Source organism: Genypterus blacodes, unplaced genomic scaffold (genome assembly GCF_046128005.1).
Source record: "Genypterus blacodes isolate CSIRO-AG114 ecotype Tasmania unplaced genomic scaffold, CSIRO-AGI_Gbla_v1 ptg000340l_1, whole genome shotgun sequence".
Taxonomy (NCBI): Eukaryota; Metazoa; Chordata; class Actinopteri; order Ophidiiformes; family Ophidiidae; genus Genypterus; species Genypterus blacodes.
In genome coordinates, this window is record NW_027467125.1 from 15,001 (window position 1) to 40,768 (window position 25,768).

Genomic DNA, 25,768 nt, shown 5'->3' on the forward strand with positions numbered 1-25,768 from the left:
CTACACACACTGCGGAGAGCTGCTGCGATGACTAACGCTGCGAAATTCTCTCCACGGAGCTCTCAGCATGACGAGGAGAGCCGCTCACTGTCCTCAAACATACATCCTGTAGCTGCACCGTATAGGAGCGCAGCCCACCAAAACCTGCAATTTCCCACACTATAAAGCAGACACTGCAGTTGCCCTGGGATACTGTACAGTCTGATGAGCCTATAGCAACACGTGGAAGCAGCAGTTACCCGAACCTGCTGCTGGTGTGGTGGTGCAAATAGCAAGAGAACGACTTTACAAATCCTGCTCAGCTACAGCCAATATGATCTATTTATTCACTGAGTGCATCTCCACCAATGAAAGGAGAGCTCGGCACAACATGCTCAGGCGTTTTTACGGTGACCACAAGTATCCCCTCCTCCCTCCAGGAGCACACCAGTCCCTCCCCTCCACCCCTCCATCCATCAATCAAGCCATTCACAAGATTCTCCTTTCCTTCTCTGTCAGGTGCGCCCTTCGCTAGAGGTCAGAAAGCCTTTCATTGTCCATCCAGTGAAAGGAATAAAATATGATGTCATTTAGGGGGCATGCAGAGAGAGAGAGGTCACTGTATTATAGATCACAGGGAGGAAGAGGGAAATGCATCAGATTCAATTTAATCCCCGTATCCACCTACCTTCATCATGGCCTCCTCCACCTGCTTCACCAACATCACCCATCAAGGCCCAGTCTCTGTCCGTGGTGCTGAAAGGGGTTGACAGCTTTAGTGCTCAGTCCCAGCAGGCCAATTACACGCTACCTCCTATGGAAGGAAGGCCACAGACAGATTGCAGCGATGAGTCTCTTTCCTCACCCCTTGTTCACCCTACATTACTGTCATGTATTAAAGCTGAGGTCTCCACTGATTCGACACATCAAATTCAGTTTAGCGGACATGAGGAAACAACTGCATTAATGCTTTTGGGACTGTTGAGGGAGAGAAACTGAGACCCGTGATGTCATACGGTCACTAGGCGTGGTTGCTGAAAACTGCAAAACTAAATCACTGAATTCATACAAACCTTTAACCTTAAAGCCCAATTTAATAATACGATTTTTGTCAGCTGTTCTCACATGATTAACAGCGCACATCCATGATACTAAATACTACTACATACAACAGTTTATACTTGTGTTATTCTTATGTTGAGTTGATCAGGTCAGGTTTGTTTGTAGAGCCCAGTGCACAGATCAGAAAGTCTCAAAGAGCATCAGAGGCCCAAATCTCTGTATGAAGACAAGGAAAGACTCCACACAGGAAGTTAATAGAGACAAATAGAGAGTGAGAGAGAGAGGGAGGGAGACGGAGAGAGAGAGAGAGAGAGACCACAATGAGTGCTCTGCTCCTCTAAACTCAGGGATTACCACTGTGTCAAATGCACTTCCAGGGGGAAATGGAGCCTTTTGCGATCAGACCAGTAAGTCCACCTCCACCCACTTCCCTCTCCGCCCACTGCCAACCCACTCACCGATCTGCCTCTCCTCCATTCATTCAGCCACTAATGCCTTCGTTAGATTCCCCATTCAGAAAACCTTGTAAACCGCAAAAAAAAAAAAAATCTAAGAAATTTCAAAAGAATCCAGAAAGCAAATCACTGGCGGACAAAGTGAAGGGGAGTAACAACCCCCCCTCCTCTCCAATCCCCTCAACGCTCTGGGGCTGGTCAGAGAGGTTTTCATAACAAATCAACGTTTCAACAGGTTGTTGTTGATATCTCTTTGATCTTTGGGATGAAATCCTTCTTATATCTCAGAGGGGGGATTTAAATATCCCAGACTCTTTGTCCTTTATAAAGGTTATTATTATATGTTTTGTTTACTTGTGCTCATTATTTGTTCTGGCCTATAGTGAATCTTTCACTGTCAATCTAATTGGAACACATCGGGATCATCCAGTACACTTACTTTGTGTTCTTACAGAAACTTTCAGGTGAGACTTTACTGGTTTTCTCGTCTGCATTTATTGCTACTAACCAATTCCATCAACCCTGTTTTTCTGTTGACATCCGTCACGCCTCCTGCAGCGTCTCTGAGGTCTGCCCCGCCCCTTAGGCCCCACGGGGAAAACCTCAGATACACAATTACAAACCGATCTTTGACGTCAGAGTTCTATCCGATGAGTTAACATAAAGATGCTTTGTGAGCATTTATCGCAGTAAGTGTATAATTAATTATGATGCAGTCTTAAGAGTGAATCAATTACAATTTCATTATAGAATTTGTAGCCTAACTTTAATGACCCTGCAGGCACACACAGCTCAGTGTTCCTCAGCTTCATGCACTTTTGGTTGTTATATAGAACACATGCAGCCTGTTTGTTGATGCGGAAAAGATTTTCTGAGATATCTGTGTTTTATCTGCCGGTAAAGCTTTACGCTCTACTTACAGTACATGAACGCCTCGCAGGCCGTGGGTATTTTCCCACTGAAACACAGTGACACATAGGGAAGTGTAATCACAGGCTAATGATTCATGATGCTTCACTGTGTATCACCCCTCTCCCACACACTTTTCATCTGCTGTTCATTCAGAAATCCCTCCCCCTCCCCCCTTCCACCCACCAGCGACAATTCAGAGGGAGCTGTCCGGATTCGCTGTCCATGGTGCTGAAACACCCAAACAAACAAACGCACTTATAGCTTTACATCGAGAGGGGCTGCCGCTGTTGTCCCACACAGACAGACTGTATATGCCAAAAAAACTTAAAGTCTGTTTATCTCTTCTTCCTTCAGCACTGCAGTGCCGGAGGCTCCTATGGGTGGGGGTGGAGGGTGCGTGGGTAAACTTTCAGGTGCCGTACAGACCGACACTACAGGCGGAGGGAGAAAACTGCAAAACGTTGCAGAAACAGCGAGCGTGGGTGTCTTGAACGCAGCTCGCTGCTGGGAAAACTACAACGATCTGAACTACAGCTGCGCTCGTTTCTGCATCCTGGCTCCTGGGTGTCGTCCGTGAACGATTCGATCTTTTCAAACATATCGTTTAATTGAAGGACACGGACTCGCTCACCTCCTTCACCGATTCATACCTTCAGATCGTTTAAGTCCCTCGCTTGTTGAGCACTGGGGAGCCGCACAGGCCCCAGATACGAACCTCCTGAGGACCAGTCTGTGTTCCCACTGCCTTGTGAGCTGAACTAATGGAGTGATGATGATCCTGGAGCAGCTGCTGCTCTGGTGACAGTTATAACAGATACACACGTTTGCATTTGAACCTTTCAGTTCGGTGTCTGTGGCATCTGATGGACCTGGTGAGAGTTGTTTGTGAATGAGAGAATGAAGAATGAAGACAGGCAGAACTTCTCATTCACTGGAACCATCAGAGAAGTTGTGCAGTGAGTGATTGATGTTGTAGAAACATTGAAGAGATGTTCCTGGTTGTGATGAAATATTTCTTTTGGATAGATAAAGAACTCTCAAAGTACAGCAGGAGCCTGGCTGAGCTATGACAGAGGAGCAGGGACACATAGATCACATGTATGAACCCGGAAATACCCTCACGCCCCCATATATGAGACATCACTGCGTGTCATTAAAGAAGAAACAAATATCTGTGGGAGAGGAATAAAGGAGGCTGCGTGTCCTCCCCTGGCTTCCGTAGTAAACTAATGTCAAAGAGTGTCATTGTTGAACGGACTCAAAAGAATCGAATCGATGAAACGACTCTCGATTTGCGCCTCCGCCGCCTCACGTCTCGCGATAGCGCGGCGGAGGCTTGACGCGCAGTCGAGGTTGCAGCAGGCAGAGGGAGACGGTGGAAGGTAACGCAGGGAGGCAGCATCATGGCGGATAGAGACAGTGGCAGTGACCACGGAGGGCCCACCGCAGGGCCCGGCTCGCTGCCTCCGGGCGCGATGGGTGCCATGTCCCGGCTGCAGCACGACACTGAGGAGCTCGCCTCCAAGCGCGTCGACATCCAGAACAAGCGCTTCTACCTTGACGTGAAGCAGAATGTGAAAGGCCGCTTCCTAAAGATAGCCGAGGTCGGGGCTGGGGGAAACAAGAGCCGCCTCACTCTCTCTATGTCGGTGGCCGTGGAGTTCCGCGATTATCTCGGGGACTTTATCGAACATTACGCCCAGCTGGGCCCGAGCAACCCGGACATGGTGCAGGATGAGCCGCGGCGGGCGCTCAAGAGCGAATTCCTGGTGCGGGAGAATCGGAAATATTACATGGATCTGAAAGAGAACCAGAGGGGGCGGTTCCTGAGGATCCGGCAGACCGTTAATCGGGGGCCCGGATTGGGAAGCGCTCAAGGCCAGACCATCGCTCTGCCGGCGCAGGGGCTCATCGAGTTCCGCGACGCGTTGGCCAAACTCATCGATGATTACGGCGTGGACGAGGAGCCGGCGGAGCTCCCGGAGGGCACGTCGCTCACGGTCGACAACAAGCGCTTCTTCTTCGACGTGGGCTCCAACAAGTACGGAGTCTTCATGCGTGTCAGCGAGGTGAAGCCCACGTATCGCAACTCCATCACGGTTCCGTGCAAAGTCTGGTCCAAATTCGGCAACACCTTCTGTAAATACGCGGAGGAGATGAGGAAGATCCAGGAGAGGAGTAGAGAGAAACGGGCCTCCGAACTGCTACCTGAGGGCCCGCACGGCGGAGACGACGGCGACGATGACTGACGTGGATTTTAGGAAACGAACCAAGCGAGACAGAACCGAACTCTGAGAGAAAACGAGACTTTAAACTGTAAAATAGAAGGAGAAGTTCCAAGGGAATCACCCCACACACACAACCTCCACAGACACGGCGGCCCCTCGCTGCCTCCCCGCTCATTGTACTGGATGTCCCCCACTTCCCACCATGTCACAGTCAGCCGCTGCTATCAAGAGATGAACTGTAAGATATGAACTGTTTCCTACTTGATTTAAATGACAATGAACAGAGTGTTTATATCTCTATAAAATGACAGATTTTGCACACATCAAAGCTATTTCGAAGAAAAAAATAATGTTTAAATGTTTTCAAACTGGTAAATATACTAAGATTGAATCCAAACTAACCACAGAGGTCTGTTATGTAAAAGGACACACGGTCTTCATGTAGAACCAACATTTGACATCAGCACAAAGAGAAATATATTATGGACTTTATGAAACCAAAACCTGATACCAGATGTATAGTTTATTGTAAAGGTACGCAGAATAAATATGAAAGCGCTCTAAAGTGTATGACTCTCCGCACTACAGGCCTGTAAACACCTGTCAGCATGCGTGTAGGCTCCAGTCTGAACAGACGTGTGGCAGTAAGTAGGTTCTTAGTCTTTGATTTGACCTTAAACATAGAGGAAGCGTGTCTGTCTGCCCTCAGAGGCTGAAACTCCAAAAGAATGAGCCTCAAACGGACGGGATAGACATTTATCTCTCAGCTATATTGAATATCAACCCTTTTGCACCATGTCCATAGAAATGAAAAAAGTGCTAACTTAGATGTACTAATTATGATTTTGTGAATCAGCTGTAAAAATCCTTATTAAGGTGCCCACGTTTTCTGTGGGTTAAGTTTTTTTTGGTTTCTTCGTTGTTTTTTCCTCTGGGGGGGAGGGGGGGGGGGGGGTGCATAAGGTCCACTTGTAGGAGCGCAAGGCGCAGAAAATTCAGAAAAAACTAAAAAAATGGGAAGCGTCAGCAGCGCGGCGAGGCAACGCATCCTCTCTGACGTCATTACGACCCGTGCCTTATACACTCCACTCGTTTACGTGTTCTCACGTGGATGGTCTGTGACCTCGGCCGCTGTATGTTTTCATTTACGAGTGCTGATATGTAGGCAAAACTCTAGACTCACCGGGTCTGCGGGGTTTGCACGTGGTTGGTGCATGGAGCATGAAGGAGGGGGCGACACCTGAAGGAGCGCTGAGGGTCAGACGCAGGAAGGTGAGGCGGTGTTGTGTGTTTCTGAGGCACGGTGCCCCAGTGTTGCATCTGACCTCCCCCCCCCCCCCCCCCCCCCGGAGCTCAGAATCCCTAGCGGCAGCCCTGGCCGGGGCGGCTTCCCACAGAGCGGAGCTGTGTCTCTCTGGTGAAGGACAGCGATCTGGGATGCAGCTGCACCTTCTGTTGCAGCGTGGAGGGTTAATCTAGAGACGGGCAACCTTAAACCCTAACAACTAGAATCAGAACCCGGAGTGGCTGGGTGAGGTTAATTGTCAGAGTCAAGATGGATGCCGTAAAGGAGCAGCCAGCCAGCCGGGCCGGTGTGGGGCCGGTCTCATGCAGTCAGTCTGAGGGGGGCCTGGTGGTGCGGGGCCCAGGCAGTATCTATCTCTTTATGGTGCTACAGCCCCGCGGTCGCTCCTCCGGGGCCTCGCCGCTCACTTTACCTTACTTTTGCATTATTGTTACTCTGATGCTCTTCTTTTTTTTCAAAGTTTTCTCTTCTGCGTAATGTTGTCCAAACAATGTCGGGTGTTCCCCCTCCCAGGCAGAGAGGAAGCCGCTGACCGGTGTAGGACATCTCATATTAGTGTGCAATATTGTGGACGTGCCAATTACGGCACGGTGTCACGTGTACAGACTATTAAAAGAGGAAAACGTGTACAGGCTATGTGATCAGTAGATATTTGAAAGCATGACGATGAGGTTGATGAATCTGCGTTATATTACCGAAATGTGAAGTCGTTCTTCTGCAGCACTTTGCTCTCAAGTGAAAAAAAAGTGGGATTAGTCGTGAGGTGTTTTCCTGTGGCGTCCTGTAAGCAGTAGGCTGCCTCGTCTATCAGTGCGCTAGACTAGTTTGGGTGTTTTACGTCCCCCTATGGAGTCGAGTCGCCCCGGAGAAGAGTCCTCTCCCCTCTTCTCCCCCCCCCCCACCACCACACACACACATAAACACAGACAGACAGTCCAGATCCTCTGTCTCCAATGTCGGCTCCTCTGCAGTGGCCAATGCTGAATTTGAATAGTATCTTGGGTCCAGTGTGTCTGACGTGCACACACACACACACACACACACACACACACACACACACACACACACACACACACACACACACAGTCTCCCCCTGTCGAAGGCCTCTTGTTGCTATTTGAGTGTTTGGGAGGCCCCTAAAGTATTTTGAATAGTGTCTAGAACCGCACAAGGCCTCCTGTCATTTGAAGCCAGGATCCTGTGTGTTTGGAGTCTGTGTGTGACCTTCATCTCGCCAAACAGGTGAAGCGAGCGCCAAGGATTGGACCTGTGTGCTTTTGTCAGCGTGGAGATTGCGATGGGCAGGACAGAGGAGTGTGTTGTTGTTGTTGTTATTGTTGTCCCAGTGTTCCCCTGATGTGGACAGACGCCGATCTCAGTCTGCTCCTCTTTTCCAGCTCTCAAATCATCAACCAAGCTTAAATACACGTCCGGGTCCCGAGTTCGAGTCTCCGCTCACGCTCAGTCTGACTGGTAGCCGTACCTTCGCTTTGACCCCATTGACCTCTAAATTTCGTCGAGGCGTTTGTGGACAATCGGAGCTCCGAGTCGTTCGTTTCCCCGTCGGCTTCAACGCAGCTTCATCTATACGGCCGTGTTCCCTCACACACTGGTCCTTTAGAGCGCAGCGCCACCTAGCTGGCATGAAGGGGAAGGACAGTGCAGCTCAATGCTGGATTCACATGTTGATGGTTGATCTGCTCCTCCCGGTGTTTGGGTACGATTATCACCATAATGATTCTGTTGAACTAAAAAGTGAAGCAGATGTTTGGAATCCATCAACATCACAAAGAAATCAAGACTCAGTTTGTCTTTATAGCTGAAAGTTTAACCCCTGACTGTCCACAGCGTCTCCAGCAGGATGTTCTCTGTCCTCTGATTGAAAAGAATCAAACTTCCAGCTTTCTTTCTACTGCCAACATGTGAAGCCAGCATCAGAGGCCTCAGCTGGAGAGATGTCAGTGTTGGTACAGTCATGTCAGGTGGCTGATTCACCTGCGCTGACAGGAAGTTCTCTCTCTCTCTCTCTCATTCCTAAATAAAGCCAAGAAATAAGTTCCAGAAGACCCGTTTAGTTCTTTAGCCCGGTTGGTCTCAGTGATGGTGAAAGGCCTGATGACGCCTGGCACCACACTGCAGGGCCGCACACACGCACACACGCCGGCCTCCCGTCACTTACTGACCCGGCTGATTTGGAGAGGAACAGGAAACGTCTCGTTGCGTTTCCTCTCTCTGCCCTGTGGATTGTAAAAAGCCCATTTCCATTAAATGCACGTTTTACGCCAGCGAGGACTCTGAGCCCAGCGAAGCACATTTAGAGGTCAACGGGTTCAACTCCAGTTCAGCATGAGTCTGGGCTTTCTGTTGTGATACAGCTCCCGTTCCCAAAGTGTTCTAGCTTTAGCTTGATTGAATTTAGGCCTTTGAAGGTTCACGCTACAGAGGACTGGAGAGCCGACGCTTCCTCTCTCACGCTTTCTCTTGATCTAATGGCCAAATGTTGGGGAACGTTCTAGCACAGCGTCTCTCTCTTTGAAAGGCACATTGTAAGGGTTGAAGACATTTTGTCAGAGACCCTGATCATCAGGTGCTACAGCCACGGTTGTGAGTTTTGTGAAGGCCAAATGATGCTTTAAGATGGTTGCAGGCATGGCGCCCGCTGATTGTGCAGTCAGCTGTGTGTAAACGCTGTTTTGGGGTCTGTGTGCGCCACGTAGCTCCCCGAGTTCCAGTTTGGGGTCGTGGAAACTTGTACGGGACCAGTTCCAGTTTATTGAGCATGCATGTGGTGTTTGAACTGCGGGGGGCCCCCGTGCCCCCCCCACCCCCCCACCCCACCCTGGAGGAGACGACATTTGTCTTGGGGCTTAATGAAGCCAGAGAGCAGCAGAGCAACATCGCCGCTTTTCCCCAGTAAACTTTGACCCACTTCTGCCTGCTCACGTTCCCATTCCCTCCCACACCCGGACATTAAGCCAAGTGACCACCTGATGAAATTGACCAAACGCAGACCCTCGCGTCTCTGCGGACACAGAAAGTGTAACTCGGTCCTGCAGTGAGACGGCTCGTTGTGATTTAACTGAGGCGCCTGGTCTGGGTTCAGCAGAGCTCGGCCTCTGGGGACCTTGGCGGCCATGTTGGACCCACATCACACAGTCATTCATTTCTGGGACTGGGATGTTAAATGCTAAGCAGGCGGGGGTTTATTAGTGTTAGTGTTTCTGTAACGCATCAACGGTCCGGACGCGTCTTTGCTCCGTTTGCTTTCGATTTCTGAAGCGGTGGTCGCCATCGTAGGAATTCGCCTGTTGTTGCTTCAGCGCTCATTTACTCCGAAGCGGACTGACCATTCCTTTCAAAATAAAAGCTTCAGCAGGCACTTGTTGCATGAAACTCAAGCTGGGATTCCCACGACGGCTCCACGTGTCCGTCAGTTCCTCCCGTCTCGCACGCAGCGATTATTCATGTTGTGGCCACGCGCTCGCGGCTTCTAAAAGCAAACTTCCACAAATTAAACCCGGGCGGTGGCGGCGGCGGTGGCGGCTGCTGCCCGCCTCCACCAAACTAGAGAAGAGCTGAAACCCCACTAAACTTCCATGAGGTGTTCCAGAAAACCAAATCTGCTCCTTTCCTGGTTTCAGTGTTGCAGTCTCTCATTGGCCATTCAGAGTTCCTGGTTAATCACACAGCCAATCACAGCCTCTGGTCAAAGCCAAGCACTATGACTCATCACAAACCACTGACAGAGGAGCTCATTCAGCATGTCTTCTGTTTGCACACAACTAGGGTCCATCGTGTTTGCAGATTGTACAGGCTACTGTTGTGTATAATTCTAAAGACGTTCTTTAAGATGTTTAAGGATGCTGGGGAATGGATCCTAGATTTAAAGGGGTGGGGCTCAATGCACAATGAACATATCCCATGTCACCGTTTGGTCTAAATCCCTTTATCATCCCCATATGAGATAATATGTTGTATCTTTCAAAAATATTTTATCTGTGGCGTGTGTGTGTGTGTATATACTATATATATATATATGGTTTGTTATATATGATGCTCCTCCTTTCAGAAAAATATAACATGTAAACAGGAAAAACATATTGCTGTTTTTTTCCTTTGTATTTTATACTTACAGAAAGCATTGAATAAAATGGATAAATACTTGCACTTTAGATATATTAAGAAAAATACAAATCTGCATATTATTTTTGATAGGGATCTCACATTCAAAGAGTATAAATTACAGGCTTTGTGACTATTGCTGGACAGAGATGTATTAAGTTCTACTTATTGAAGTATATTTTGTCTGTGTGTCAGAAGGTTTACTAAAGTAAATTGCATGATAAAGTAGTGCTACACCGATATTGTTCTTTTTTTTAGTTGGTAAAAATGTCTGAAAACTGTGATAACCCTCTTGTATCATGTTTAATCTCTCCTCGCCCCCTTCTAGAATATTTCTGACTGAAGTATGGCCTTTCCTGACTACATGACAATGGTGCTTACTTTGCTTTGACATCAAAACTCATCCGATACATCTCCACATCATCATAACTCGCGTCCTCACACTTCATTACTTTCTGTTATGTACTCTCACTACCTTATTAAATTTCCGTTGATGGCAACAAAAAAAGAGAAAAGTGTGCTGTTTTGTACATTGCTGTTTTGTTTTAATGTTTGAGGGAGCCTTGTCGTCTGAAAAATGACTAATCGCGCAATAAAAAGTCATTCCACACGTCCCTGTCTCTGAATCTGAGTGAAAGTCCTGACTCCTTAGCACTCAGCTCGCCTGATCCTTCCAAGAAGTATGACTGGATCAGGAGGCTAAACACGGGGAACAACAAGCATGTGATTGGTGCCTCACGTCAGAGATGGTGCCTCATGTTTCTCAGCTTTGTGCTAATATGACTGTAGTACAGAACCATAAACACGTTTAACTTGTCGGTTTTCATAGTTTTCTCTGTCAATGCTTCCTCCAGATTCTTATGTATGGGATAGATTTCTAGAGTGCCCGCCTTCTTGTCAGACTGGCTGCTCTGGGAAGAAATGCCAGGTGGGTGTGGAGCTCACGTGTAGCAGAGGTGACGCGTGACCGTCTGCATCCCACCCTGGTCTGACAGGGACCGGGGCTGTGAGAGCCACGGAGCCCGCCGGACAGAACTGGGAGAGGACAAAGGGGAAAATCCAGAAAAAGAATGGAATTAAAGGAAAACTAAAAACAAATGACTGAATATGACGCAATGTATTGCTACAATAGACACACAGCCAATCCTGACTCATTTAAAGCTACAGTACATCACTTTGTACATTGAATTTGCTGAAAAACTTGATTAGAATCCATACATTGAGCATTCTGTGGACAATATGTGTCTGTAGCGCCTCCTACTGATGGAATATGATATGGTAAAAACACCAACAAGCCTTTTCCTCAATTGTCAATCATGTCTGGTGTTGTTAGGTGGGAGGAGCTCTGGACACAGGATTGAGGAGTTTGATGATGTCATACTGCGGTGGTTTTACAAACAATTTCATAATTTGGGGGGAAGTTTATGTAACTGACATTCTTTTAGTAAAAGTTGGAGCGTTTGATGTGAACTTGCCACCAAAGTTTCCTCAAATCCAGTAACCTTGTGAACAAGTAAACTGGAAATGTAACATGCTGGATTGAAGTAGTAATCCTGTAAGCTTTCTGATGGCGTGTTCTCCTATCAGCTGTCTGTGTGAGCGTGCGCCACACGCAACAATGCAACAAACCACAAACACTGCACAAATACACTGCCTGGCCAAAAAAAAGTCGCCACCTTAAAAAAAAAGGTCACACACTCTAATATTTTGTTGATTGATTGATGATTGATGATTGATTGATGATGATGATAATGATGATTGATGATGATTGATGATTGATTGATGATGGAAGAGTCGGACCACTGCGCAAAGCCTTCTCCAGCACATCCCAAAGATTCTCAATGGGGTTAAGGTCTGGACTCTGTGGTGGCCAATCCATGTGTGGAAATGATGTCTCGTGCTCCCTGAACCACTCTTTCACAATCTGAGCCCGATGAATCCTGGCATTGTCATCTTGGAATATGCCTGTGGCATCAGGGAAGAAAAAATCCATTGATGGAATAATCTGGTCATTCAGTATATTCAGGTAGTCAGCTGACCTCATTCTTTGGGCACATAATGTTGCTGAACCTAGACCTAGACCTAGACCTAGTTAAATCCAGGTGGCCAGGCAGTGTATGTTAAGGGAACAAACAATCTTCTGTGGATCCTGTATCCTGCAGCGCTCCAGGCTTCTGAAGGTTCACCAGTAAGGATGAGAGGTAGAGAGGAGGAGCAGTGTGATCAGACACAGTGGGTTTGTGTTCTTTCTCCAGGTGCTTAAATTCACACCGATTGACGCCATTGCAGCCTGGATGCTGTGTCTGATATTTGAGATTCCTCACTCCTTCCTTGTCCAGGATTTGGGCTTTTCATTGGAATTTTGACCAAAACCTTAATGTGTCATGTAGATGCTGCGTTTGCAATTTGATAAAAAGAGAGAGTGACAGAATGAGACAATGACACACACACACGGGGAAGGTGGGGCATGCTTCTTTATTAACCACATTTCCACAGGAGAGGATTATGAAGCAGAATAAGATTTTACTGAAGCATCACATTTTATTGCCTTCCACCAAGTCCAGGAGACAGCTGGAGAACTCCTCTCCAGCTTCGTCAGTCCTCATGTTCATCTTCAGCTCTTGTTCCAGCATGAGAGGATAAAGGGCGACATCTGGATGCAAGCTTTGACATTTTGACTCCTGCTCGCTCTCTTAACTGGGAGTGTCTACTTACTCCACCAAGCAGGGCAACTTCCAATACCACCACCAAGGGTAGTCAGACTCCATCAGGTCCTTCAGATGGACACTAAAGATCTCATCCAATCTGCTCTCTTTGACCAGCTTGGTCAGTGAGGACTCAGCTTTGACATTGGGGTCAGGATCTTGAATGAGCAGTTCTACTACGCTCAAGGTCTGAGCAGCCACGCCTCCTACAGATACAATTTGGAAATGCAAATAAATGAAACTGCTACTGTTCAAAAATATTTGAAAAATTGGGGTGAGAATTTTACCTTTCTTGCTCTTTCCTTAGCCAAGACATGGACTGTTGGAAAATAAATCAATGTGGGTTCATTTTGGCTACACTGGTATTTTTAGGACATTTTTTCTTGTACAACATAGAAGTTAATTATTCAACCAGATAGCAAATCAATATTACAATAATACAATATGGTGTTTTCAAGGTTTTTGCTTGGATGCTGAAGCATTGTTAAGGATCTCCAGCACCCGTATGAACCCTGGAATCTCCGGTCTAATTTTATTACACCTAAAAATCCATACTGTTCGCGTCTGCAGAATGGTACGGATGTGTCTAATTGTCGTCCATTGTGTCTGAGTTTAATGTACAAATAATTCAAGGATATTCAAATTAATAGGCATTGAAAAGTATTGGGCTACTTTCAAATGGTTCTCTAAGCTACAACCTGCATGTTGTAAAGTAGTTAAGCTGTGGCAAAGCTACTCTATTGATACAGTGATTGGCAACACAACAAGCTGCTGAGGGAAACGTAGCAACCTAAACTGAAGCTACTTCAAGGGGCAACAAGGACGGCATGTAGAGCAGATGTTCTTGATCATTGGTCGTCTAACCTGTGCTTTGGTATTGGTGCGTATCTTTTTCATAAATTATCTGACGGATTGTGACCACAAAGAAAGGCAAATTTTGCTACAAACAATTGTAAGAACAAAAAGGAGGCTTATGAATTTGAATGATTATCGAGCGGTTTATGTTTCACTGAGCGAGGTGAAGCAGAAGCTCTTGTTAAGGCGACACATCAGAACTTTCTCAAAATTGTTATTGGAGAGGCAACTTCGCTTCGGCAAGAAAATGTCTTTCCCAACGCTGAACAAGCGCTCACAGGCGGGACCTGCAGGAATGCCGGTATTGTGCTTGATGAAGAGCCGCTTCATTTTTGGTAAATTCTGAAAAGCAGTGACGGGCGAGGTTGCAGAGGAGAGAAGAAAGCTGTCCACTTCATCCATGATCCTGACCTGCCGCCTGGAGAAGTAGGCTGTGACAGCATCTCCTCCAACATTAACCTCCTCTTCCTCTACTGGGTTAGCAGCATCTGGAAAGCTGCTGTCTGGAAGTTCCTGCAGCTCCTGTTTTAGACTGGAGATGATGTCATCCCTTTGCTCATGTGGTATGTACGCCAGGCGGAACATAGGATGCAAAGCTGTTGCCATGAGATACTTTTTGCCACAGAGGTAACTGAATCTTGTTTCTACGCCTCTGAGGATGGAGTCCACTAAAGGGGCGCAGGTCTGTAGACCGCTGTGCTTCAGCCTCTGTAGATTGTCAAGAAGAACGGCAACTGTCGGCGCCAAGATTCCCAGATACTTCATGTTGTCTGATTGGAGAACATCTAGAGCCTTGGACACTGGACCCATAACCTGAGACAACAGACAGAGATAACAGAGACAAGCAAGCTGCATTAAACTGAGGAAGACAGCACACACACATCCTTCCCTCAGCCTGCATCACTTCTTTCCACATATGCATATTACAAGCTTTATTATAAGACCATTACATCACACACACAATTATCTAGCTTGCTTTGTTTGGAGTGCTCTGGATACTTGGGATTAACCTGACAGGGTTAGAAGGATTCTCTACAAGCTCCAACTCCACCACTAACGACCCTCAGTGGGACGCAACTACAGGAAACTCCATCTTTATAGTATTTAAAGTCCTTTTCTCACCTCGTCTGACACAACTAGTTAATTTATTGCTTTCATTAGAGGTTCAGCCGGTTTTCACATCACATCAAAGCAAACTGTGGGGTGATTAGCTGAAACCTCTGGCAGCACAAGTGCACTCATTCATGTTTCCTAACACTCACTGCATTGCAATGTCACAAAGTCTCACTTTATGGCAGTAAACCCTGCTGACCATGCAGCAAATGTGCGAACGTTGGGTTGTTCTCTCAAATCCTTCCTCGCTCGACATTTTAAAATGCATCAGGCTTTTTATGTTTCCTTCCAATTGATTGAATTGGTCCAGGTTCCCCCTTTTGTCTGGACCGTGGTACAAATATGTTCTCACCTGGAACAAACTGTAGACGGGTTCACCTGGAAACGGACCTCAGTTAGCTGTATCACTCACCATGACGTATTCTTTGATGAAGGTCATCTCTGCTGGCTTCAGCTGTGGGAGGTCCAACCTGTCACAAACATCATGAAGGTGCTTTGTTTTCACCTCGATGCAACCTTTCAGACACTCCATTGCCTTATAGGTGGAATTCCAACCCGTCACGTTTGGTAAAACCAGCTTGCATCCAAAGGAATCTTTTATGATGGCAGTTGCTTGAGTGCTTTTGCTCTGCTTGTTCCACAGGTTCTGACATTTTATGAGGGTCGTCCTGGAGATCTTCCTAAAGGCGGCGTCTGTTGCTGCTCCCTCAGCATCTTCAGTTGCAACATAGTGAAGTGTATGGCAGGCACAGCGCTGGTGGGGTGGAAGGTGGTAGCCATCTTCATTTTGTATCTCACCAAGAATAGAAGTCAAATCGGCAAACTCAACCTGCTCTTCAACATCTTCTTCCTCGTCCTCCTCCCCCTCTTCCTCCTCTGATTCATACACAGAAAAGGCTGGGAGGTGGTAGTCATCCTCGTTTTCTGTTTCACTGAGAAGAACATTTGCATTGGTGAAGTCCAGCTCTACTTCCTCCCTGTCTTCCTGCTCTGCTGCAAACACACTGAAGCCTTTCATGAAGTTCGAGCAATTGTCTGTCGTGGTCAAGATCACTTTGCCTTGGATCCCGAAGTCCCTATGGATGCTCTCAAGCGTCCTTGCCAGAACATCAGCAGTGTGGCTCTCCTTGATCCTACGACAAGCTAAAGCCCCAGAGGAGACGGTAAGAGTGACCGGGTCTATCCAGTGTGCCGTGACTCCCAGGTAGTTCTTCTGATCTACACACCATGCATCTGTAGTCGTGGCCAGAAGTCCTTGCTCAGATAGAGTTCTACACAAGTTTGCCTTCATGGAGGTGAACTCCTCTTCTAGCAGTCTGACTAATGTCTTTCTGGTCATTAACTGCTTTGAGGGCAACACCTCCCTGAATAATTCTTGGAATTCTGGTCGTTCAACAACCCTGAGAGGATGAAGTCCCTCAATGACAAAATTTAGAATCAGTCTGTCAAACTTTGCCTGGGACACCGACGTCCCATCTCTCATTAGATGAAATGGACGTGATATTCCTGAAGCCTCCTCACTGCTGGAAGATGAAAGCTTTCTTTTTCTCTGCTGCATTATCCGCAGCTCCTCCATTCTACATGGATGTATCCTCTGAAAATAAAGACAATCATAAGTAAACACCACCAAGCTCATTTTAGCCGACTAGCTAGCTAACAAGCAATGAATGTTAGCTACTCACCTGAATGTGCATCCTTAGATTCGTGTTGGACCACTTTGAAGTGGAGAGTGTTTTCACTTTGGGTTTGCACAGGTTACACTCAAACGTGTAGCTTTTGTCAGTAGAGTATTTTAGACTCATGAACCTGGACAGATACGGCCATGGCTCCTGGTCCCTGCAGGCCTCTTCCTCTCCAGGCTCCATCTCTGTCCTGCTGCTGCCTGCTCTCTGTAACACCGTCTGTACAGCCGGAGAGGAGGCCTCCTCGCTTTTTATTGTTGTTAACAACGTAGGCTGGCCAAACAGGCAAACAGACCTGAGAGGAAGAAAAACGAAAGGGTCAGAAGGCAAAAGGGTCACCAGGCAAAGGCAAGAAGGACTAAAGCTACGGATACTCATGGTTTAGAGTAGTTGAGCTAGCACCAGGCTTTTCTGAATATAGTAGTTTTCTTCAATATAAGCCCCTGAGAAAATGTAGCTAACTAAATAAGAGCTACTTAAGGTGGAAATATTAAACACATGTGCTGTTTTCATCTAAAAGTAAATGACAGGAAGAATGGTGTGAACAGTGTTTAAAAGTACTCAGAGAATCTTTCTTTCTGAGCTAAACCATAACAGTAACTGGATGATTTAGGAGTGTGGACATGTGTTTTATGGTCGACGCCTCTGCTTTCCTTGCTGATGTCCGATTCTGACCTGCTGCTGCCCGACATGTCCGCCTCCATCTGCACCGCTGCCCAGGAGGCGTCCTCACTGCTGCAGGGGGAAAGCTTCTTTTTTTGTAGCTGCATTACACGAAGCTCCAACATTGTATCTGGATGCATCCTCTGAAAATACAAACAATCATAAGAACACAACAGCAAGCTGATGTTTGCCACCAAGCTAATGTTTGTTAATAAAAGAGATGACTTGCTAGCTACCAAGCAAACATACCGCAGTAGAGACGGCTCACGCTAGTTTACTCACCTGAATGTGCGTCTTTAGATTAGTGTTAGAAGACTTTGAAGTGGAGAGTGTTTTCACTTTGGGTTTGCACAGGTTACACTCAAACGTGTAGCTTTTGTCAGTGGAGTATTTCAGACTCATAAACCTGGACAGATACGGCCATGGCTCCTGGTCCCTGCAGGCATCTTCCTCTCCAGGCTCCATCTCTGACCTGCTGCTGCCTGCTCTCTGTAACACCGTCTGTACAGCTGGAGGGGAGGCCTCCTCGCTTTTCATACTTGGTAACAAAGGAGGCTGGCAGAACAGGCAAACAGACCTAATAGGTAGAGAAAGAAAAGGTCAAAGGGCAGGCAAAGGGTCAACGGGCAAAGGCAGGAAGAGCAGCTGAGCACTACAGTGAGCAGCTCAGACAAAGTGGCAACAAAATAACTTAAGACACTCTGAGGACCAAGCCACAGACTTTCCTCTTATATTGTAAAAGGTTCCCGGCCAATCTTTTGCCTCTGCGACACATGAGCAGTGACTGCAAAGCTACTTTGACAGTAGCTTTTCAAAAGGTATAAGCTACTCATGTTATACAGTTGGTAAGCTGTAGTAAAGCTACTGCACTAATAAAGTAGTAAGCTACACTCTTGAGAAAAAAAGTAGCTAACTACATTGAGGCTACTTCAAGGAGCAATATCAAATATTTGTCTCGTTTTACTCTATCCAAAAAATGGAGACAGCAATCATCAGTCATCTGAGAACATTTCTTTCTGCAGTATCTAAACCAAGGTGTGATTGGTGTTGATAGACGTGGTCTTTGCTCTCAGACCTGCATGCGCCTCCCTTGCAGTCGTCCTGATTCTGACCTGCTGCTGCCCGACATGTCCGCCTCCATCTGCACCGCTGCCCAGGAGGCGTCCTCACTGCTGCAGGGGGAAAGCTTCTTTTTTTGTAGCTGCATTACACGAAGCTCCAACATTTTATCTGGATGCATCCTCTGAAAATACAAACAATGATAAGAACCCGACAGCAAGCTGATGTTTGCAGACTAATGAGCAAATGTTCTGTAATAAAAAGAGAAGGAGAGAAATCACCTGAATGTGCGTCCTTAGATTCGTGCTGGACGTCTTTGAAGTGGAGAGTGTTTTCACTTTTGGTTTGCACAGGTTACACTCAAATGTGTAGCTTTTGTCAGTAGAGTATTTCAGACTCATGAACCTGGACAGATACGGCCATGGCTCCTGGTCCCTGCAGGCCTCTTCCTCTCCAGGCTCCATCTCTGTCCTGCCTGCTCTCTGTAACACCGTCTGTACAGCTGGAGAGGAGGCCTCCTCGCTTTTCATGCTTAGTAACAAGGGAGGCTGGCAGAACAGGCAAACAGACCTAATAGGTAGAGAAAGAAAAGGTCAAAGGGTAGACAGAGGGTCACTCGGCAAAGGCAGGAAGCTCTTATGTGTTCGGTCTTTGCTCCATGACCAGCATGTGTGAAATCAATCAAGTCCCTGATCTTAGATATTCCAGAAACTGGTGTTTGAGGCGGCTTGAGTGAGGAAACAAAAGCGTATCCTCAGTGATCAGACACAGGTGGCCCTTTACTGGAAATCTGTTTCTGATTGGATCGATGTGGCCCAGCTGCTCTGACAGAGACCTGCGTCACCGCCATCGGAACAACAAACGTGTGATCAGACAGAGAACGGAAACAACTTGGGTAAATGATTCATAAATGAATCATTCAGCTGATGCTAAACAGACTTTTCTGTTTATCATCAGTTCTGATCTGTGGAGTTTACAGTCAGATTGGGGCTTCAGTCATCATAGACAGGAGAATATTTCACATTTTTATTATCATAACGTCCAAGCCCATATGTTCTCATACAGTGAGTTGATTATGCTGTATGATTGTCCTGTGGACTAAGGAGTGACTCTGTATGAGGACCTCACAGGTAAACACTGGACCTTCAGCAGTTCTGGTCTGATAGATCCGTCCTCCTGCTCTCTCTGCTCACTAAACTTCTGCTGCTGAGTCAGAAAACACCTCTCTCCCCAAAATCTTCCATGAATTCAGCCTCAGGAGCAGAATGAACGGGGAAGCTACAGCAAAGCTACTTGTTTTAGTAGTTACCTACACTTAAAGCTCCTGAGCTAAAGTAGCGGTCTACTGTGAAGCTACTACACGCGCAATAATAAATGTACAGTTTTAGTCAAAGCTGAGACGCAGAATGTTTGATGATGAGGGGATCTGAGCGTGTTTCTCTCTGGGGTGTGTTCCATTTCTCTGACATGTCCACTCCTCGCGGCTCTGACCTGCTGCTCGCTCCCTCTGCTGCCCAGCTGCCCTCCTCGCTGCTTGAGGTCGAAAGTTTCTTTCTCTGCTTCAACATTCCCCGCAGCTCCGCCATCTGAGCGGGGTGCATCCTCTGGAAACACAATCACAAGGAAACCATCGCGGCGTCTGCTGTTTACAAACAAGCTACTACCTAACTACCTAACATAGCTAGCTACTCACCTGGATGTGCGTCTTTAGGTTGGTGTTGGACGTCTTGGAGGTGGAGAGCGTCTTCATCTTTGGTTTGCACAGGTTGCACTCAAACGTGTGCGTCTTGTCAGTTGAGTACTTCAGCGTGACGAATGTAGCCAGATAGGGCCACGGCTCCGGCTCTGTGCTGCGGCTCTCCAGCGCCATCTGAGCCGCGGCGCCGCTAGCTTAGCTGCCCGGTGCGGCGGCGTTAGCACGGGTGAGACCGCAAGAGTTGTTTACACATTTGCGAATTTCGCACCAAACGGAAAATGGTATTTGTGCAATTTCAAGGCAAAGCCGAGGAGCGTTTTGTGATGAATGTTTGTTTTTGACTTCATTTCCCATAAGGCTGTGCGGTGAACGGAAAGACTTTTCCCGACCTGCATTCCTTCAAAATTTGTGCGTTTTACGGGTAAAGGTCAAGGTGGCGCTGTTTCCTCCCACCCGAGATTCGACAACAAGACGCGCAGTAAAGGAGCGTTTAGGGAAAAACGGAAGAAGTAGCAGGAACCGCTCCGGAAGTTTATCATTTTCAGGGTGAGGGGTCGAGTTATGTTTACGAATCTACAACTATACATACATATTCATGCGAAACCAAGGAAACGGTTTGACGCTATTGACCAATCACATCATGGTGGTCGAATGTTCGGTGGGGAAACCTGTGGGAAAATGGAGGGAGTTACTTGAAATGCGACATTGTAGCTGCGAAGAGTAACGAGGTAGCGCCGAGTCAAGTCCACAAATACTGACAAGAGAGATGACGTGACACTGACACAATACTCACATTGTTGGAATAAGTTCTAACTTTTACCCAAAGTCGCTGTATGTCAATGAAGTCACTGAAATGAGCAAACAGCTGTTTTATTCAGTAAATATGTCCTTTACATAGTATGAGCATCCTGTCAAAAACAGTTCAGATATACAAACTAAACAAACAAAAACAGATCCAATATTGACATCAAAGTGCCAAAGTTGCATTTTTTTTTTTTTTTTTAAATAAACCAAATATTTGTCTCACAACCCTATATTACAGCACAGGCCTACCCTAGAACACCGGGAAACAAAGGTTAGCACAACAGCCAGAGTGACTATAAGGGGAGGTCTCCCTGTAAGAAAGCAGTTATTCATTCTAATAATTCAGCTTTATAAAACGGTGCATCGTCTCTGAATGCTCAGCTCCACTCCAGCATTTTGGTCTGTACAAGGATCCCACCCAGCATTCCAGCTGCGACTCCAGATTCCCAGCCTGGTCCCAAAGGATCTCAGATCCCACGGGTCACTGTTGGTGTGATTGTTCACGTTCTGCAGATCCTCACAGCTCTGCTCACGTCTGCATGCTTCCGTGCTGCATCCAGGCCCAGTGAGGGGACAAACGCTCACTGATCTACAGTTGTGTCATAAGCAAATGATGTTGCAAGATGAAAGGCCTGTATGTATGTATGTGTGGGTGTGTGTGTGTGTGTGTGGGTTGGGCTCAATTAACAGTCGGTACCTGCCCCCCCTCCCATCACACGTCTTCCTAACGATTCCCCAGTCTTCTCTCCCTGACAAACCCAACATGCTGCTTTCCTGGATGTTTTTCTCATTCTTGGCTGGCAGAGATTTTTTCTTAGAAAAGCAAACCAGTGTCCAATTCTTGGAAACACATCTATCCTCCTCCTCCTCCTCCTCCTCCCAGCCCACGTTCAGGATGTTCTGATGCCTGCTTTGCTGATGACGTCATTCTGCTGCTGCTTCTCCATTACTGACACTTTGCATTAGCTGGAGCAGTCCTGCTGCTTCACTCTGACTGGCCAGTGTCTGTGTTTCAGATTGGCCCTGGGTTGATGGCAGTGATGCTATGGTGGTGGATAAGGTGAAGAGATCAGAGGAGCAAGAGGAATCAAAGCTAAGAATGTGCAGCTTTCCTGTTTTGGAGCCAAACTCAACGATAAACAAAGACGCTGGTTGAGTCCAAAGGAGGGAAGTCAGACTTTGTGCTAAGATGCTTTTAAGAGACTCAGGTCTGATTGTGTTGGATTGTTGTTTCCCCAGACGACCAGAGGTTCAATGGCACCTTAGACTGTGAAACAAAACCTGACCTGCAATATTTACTTCTTCTCATATTCAGCATCTCAACTGGAACCACTTCAGAGCATATGTGTGTGTGCCGCCATACACATACACACACACACACACACATACACACACCAGCCATTCACTTCATATCCCACCCACACTTAGCTGTTCTGCCCCCGATGGTACATCATTATATATGATCTCTAGCACTGGGCTGTGTAGGTTGTCATGGCACCAGCAGAGCAGTGACGGGGGCGAGAACACAACGTGGCACCGTGCCTCATTCACTCAGTCACATTTCCGCTCTCAGCTGGGAAAAACACAGAACAGAAGCATTAAACAGGTGTCAGTACTGCGGCGGCGGTGGCGGCTTGAAGTGAGAGTCGCATCCTCCTGATCCCTCAACATGTCGTGCCGAGGTGCCCTTGAGCCAAGCACTCAACCTCCTTTTTCCTCTGACGGCTTTGTGTCGCTTAACAAAAAACGGTGTGTGTCCTGGGCTGCACCTGCGTGTAAATGTATGTAGCTGCGTGAACGTTAAGACGGGAGCGTGCGTGCTCAGCTAAGCCCCTCCCCCGGAGAGGAGGAGGGGGCGGGGTTAAATAAATAAATAAATACAATATACATGGCAGGGGCCTGACCCTCATGAGAAGGTCTTTGTACGCTGTGAGCGTTCAAGAGTCAAGGGTTTTTTTTTGTAACACTGCTACACACACACACACACACACACACACACACACACCATAGGTCCATACTGACGGCCTGTGAGTGGCGTGTGTGTGTTAAAAAACAAAGGAAGAAGTCCATAATGCTACAGTAGTACCATCTCCACCCCAGGCCGAGTCGCCGTCTGTCTCCTAGACTGCAGGACGACCAGAGGACGCCACAGCGCCCCCTACAGTACATCAGACCAGACGCAGGCCTGAATCTAATACTTTATAAAAACAAACAGCTCGTAACTAAAAACACGTTTCAATGAAAGACGACTGCATCGCTCTGACTATCATTTAAAAATAATACTGATGATATTCTTATAAATAGTGATCACAGTTAGGACCATTTAAGTGTGCAATACTAAAAGTTTAAAGAACTGAGGTTTGGCAGGGTCACTTGTTGGGCATCGTAGGCAGGTTCGTCTTCTTCTTCTATTGCTCAGGGACACAAACGTCTCATGGCCTCCTTCACCGGCCTGGGCTCAGGGGCAGAGAGGAGCAGAAACACAAAAACCAAACCAAAAACCAGGTTACAACTTATAGGATCAGGATGGTTTGGTTTGGAAGGTTGCTGCTTTGCGGGCCGTGGTCTCTGACCCTCCTCGGCGGGTCGCCCCTCAGCTCCTCGGCCCTGGACCGCTGCACCCGGCGGCCTTTCCGTTCAGCCCGCCGTGCGCCTGGCTGATGGACGGGGAGGACTGCGTCTTGCGGAGGAGGCACTCCCGTCCGACCAGGCCGCCCTCCGTGATCAGGCCCGCCATCACGCTCGCCTCGATCTTCTCCAGGTCGTCTGTCTCCGCGCGTAGTTTCGCCTGCAGGAGGCTGATGTACGTCTCGTACCGACTCTTCTACTCATGGAGAGGGGAAGAGGAAGAGGAGGAGGAAGAGGAAGAGGAGGAGGAAGAGGAAGAGGAGGCAGCTTAGTAAAAGCAGAGAAACCAAAACAAAGAAACGGCTCCCTGAAGATCACTGCTACGTCAGAACAGCTCTGCTTTATCACATTCCATCGCTGCTAAAGGAACATTTACTGCACCAGTGACCAAAGTGATCCATAATACACATGATGAGAAGATATTGATGTTTTCCTCTCTCCTGGGGCTGACTCTACCTCGTATGTGAGGTAGTGCTCTTTGAGGCGGTACTCCTCCCACTCTCGGCTCTTGGGGTCAGACGAGGGCACGTTTTTCCGGTGCTCCTCCAGCTCCAGACTCATCTGCTTCAGTTTGCTCTCGTGACTCAGCAGCTGCTCCTCCTGAACCAATCACAGCCCAGAGAAACACCAGGAGACCCCGCCAACAACCAATCAGATGCAAGAAGACGCAAATAGCATGTTGCCCACCACCATCAACACGTTTCATTGACAAGACAATGACAGAGGACTGAGCCAGCTTCAGTCCTCTGATGAGTGGACGGATGAGTGTGTGTACCTGGCTGAGTCTGGTGGACGACGACGGCAGGATGGGGCGGCAGAACTTCTTCATGGAGCCGATGGCAGCGGGGAAGGCCGGGGCAGAGAACAGCGCCGCCACCAGGTTTATCCTGAAGATCCAGGACATCATTTCCTCTTCACTCCTGTAGACACACAGTGTTAGCACACAGGGCCGATGGGCAATGAGGGCGAGAGGAGGTGAGAGGTGAGAGGTGAGAGGTGAGAGGTGAGAGCGCTGTGAGCTTCATCACACTCTGGGCCTCGTGTGACGCTGACTCACGGTGCATGAAACAGGAAAACTCTCCAGTCGGAGGTTTTGAGCTTCAGCACGTTGGCTCTCTTGCTGTAGTCTGTGGCGCGGGTCGCTAAGGCGTGGTGGATCCTCACCGCGTTCTTCAGGTCCACCTCTGACAGGTCCGTGTCTGGCTTATACTCATCCTGAGTGGGCAACAGAAAAACAAAGCACAGGGAGAGCTGGAGGTAGATTCTGGATCCCATGGGTGTGTGTGTGTGTGTTTGTGTTGTATCTGTGCTGCAAACATGCCTGTGGACAGAACTACACATATCTGCCAAATACTTCATCTATCACCATCATACTGAGAATATGACTTCACTTGTTGAGAAGATATTTGCTGAACAACTTCACTCCCTCACATGAGGGCGGTACAGCCTTTCCACCAGCAGGGGGAGACAAACACTCATTAGAGCAGCCGAGCCTCATTTCCTCTTTATGCTCAATCTATCGCTCCCTATCTCTAACACACACACACGCGCACACACACACACACACACACACACACACACACACACAAACACACACACACACACACACACACACACACACTACACTACACTACACACGCGCGCACACACACAGAGCAGAGCATTTAGCAGCATCCAGCACTGCTGTCACTGCGGTGGTCGATGGGAGTTTCTATGGCAACGGAGCAGAGGGTTAGACGTGGTACCTTCTGGAGATACAGGATCATCCCCTTCAGCACCGCATAGAACTTCTTCCAACCGCGGCGACCCCTCGGAGCTGAGACAGGGAAACGGAGAGAAGAGGGGGAATGGAAACAGTGAGACAGGTGAGACAGAGACAGGAAGAGGGAGGAAGGCGACATTTGTGTGTGTGTGTGTGTGTGTGCACTATGTGTGTGTGTGTGTGTGTGCGTGCGCTCACTGCGTTTGCCGTCCATGTCAGCGTGACTCTTGCGGGTCAGCACTCCGTGTTTGTAAGTGACAGCATTGAGTAGGATGGGGATGGCAATGAAAGGGTTATTCCAATCCGTTACCCTGGCAACACGTTTACTCCCGCCCTCACACTGCTCCTCCACCAGCTCCGACAGGCTCTTCCTCAGCTCCTCCTCCTCACTGCGTGCACACATTGGCCCGTAGAGATAAATAGACGTGTAATGAAGACACGGCACACTCCTTCAGGAAGAAGCTCACAACTCATACTCACACTGCCCACTCAAGCTTCTCGTTCTTGATGGAGTTATACAAGACCTGTGTGGGCAAGAGCGACACTGTAAGAAACACTCCAGCAGTGAAACACGAAGACACACACAGAGCATTTTGTGGAGGTGTTACTCTCTGAGGAGGAGAGCTCTACCTTCAGTAAATCTTTGGCGAAGTCTTTGCCGTTGTTGAGTCCGTCTAGATTACTGATGAACTGTTGACAAGACATCTTCTTCCCAATGTTCTACAGAGAGAACAGAC

The 25,768-nt window shown here is 47.7% G+C and overlaps 3 protein-coding genes across 4 annotated transcripts in view; 1 reads left to right on the top strand and 2 right to left on the bottom strand.

The window, feature by feature from the left end:
• The first annotated feature begins 3,772 nt into the window (after positions 1-3,772).
• On the top strand, positions 3,773-8,178 carry LOC142988648 (transcriptional activator protein Pur-alpha-like). Its single transcript, XM_076137883.1, has one exon. It carries the CDS (start codon positions 3,812-3,814, stop codon positions 4,655-4,657), a length of 846 nt encoding a protein of 281 aa, XP_075993998.1. The 5' UTR covers positions 3,773-3,811; the 3' UTR covers positions 4,658-8,178.
• A 4,342-nt stretch (positions 8,179-12,520) lies between these two features.
• On the bottom strand, positions 12,521-20,369 carry LOC142988654 (uncharacterized). Its single transcript, XM_076137889.1, has 9 exons — positions 19,835-20,369; positions 19,633-19,745; positions 18,423-18,711; positions 18,195-18,325; positions 17,365-17,659; positions 17,095-17,225; positions 16,420-16,714; positions 15,150-16,331; positions 12,521-14,437 (listed from the first exon to the last, which is right to left on the bottom strand). The coding sequence occupies exons 1-9, from the start codon at positions 20,009-20,011 to the stop codon at positions 13,769-13,771; spliced, it is 3,282 nt and encodes a 1,093-aa protein (XP_075994004.1). The 5' UTR covers positions 20,012-20,369; the 3' UTR covers positions 12,521-13,768.
• A 322-nt stretch (positions 20,370-20,691) lies between these two features.
• psd2 (pleckstrin and Sec7 domain containing 2) overlaps positions 20,692-25,768 on the bottom strand; it is a 28,193-nt gene continuing 23,116 nt past the window's right edge. For both annotated transcript variants that reach the window (XM_076137868.1, XM_076137869.1), the window contains 8 exons: positions 25,662-25,751; positions 25,512-25,555; positions 25,230-25,420; positions 25,015-25,085; positions 24,327-24,484; positions 24,045-24,189; positions 23,726-23,869; positions 20,692-23,465 (listed from right to left, as the gene is read on the bottom strand). In XM_076137868.1, the coding sequence (XP_075993983.1) occupies positions 23,235-23,465; positions 23,726-23,869; positions 24,045-24,189; positions 24,327-24,484; positions 25,015-25,085; positions 25,230-25,420; positions 25,512-25,555; positions 25,662-25,751 (1,074 nt within the window). In that variant the 3' untranslated portion in view covers positions 20,692-23,234. The remainder of the gene's footprint in view (positions 23,466-23,725; positions 23,870-24,044; positions 24,190-24,326; positions 24,485-25,014; positions 25,086-25,229; positions 25,421-25,511; positions 25,556-25,661; positions 25,752-25,768) is intronic.

Coding starts and splice junctions, on each gene's coding strand:
- LOC142988648 (XM_076137883.1), top strand. CDS start 3,812: ATGGCGGATAGAGACAGTGGCAGTGACCACGGAGGGCCCACCGCAGGG.
- LOC142988654 (XM_076137889.1), bottom strand. CDS start 20,011: ATGGCGCTGGAGAGCCGCAGCACAGAGCCGGAGCCGTGGCCCTATCTG. Junction 16,715..17,094: donor GACATGTCGGGCAGCAGCAG/GTCAGAATCGGA, acceptor TCTTCCTCTCAG/GTCTGTTTGCCTGTTTGGCC. Junction 14,438..15,149: donor TCATCAAAGAATACGTCATG/GTGAGTGATACA, acceptor CTGTTGTCTCAG/GTTATGGGTCCAGTGTCCAA.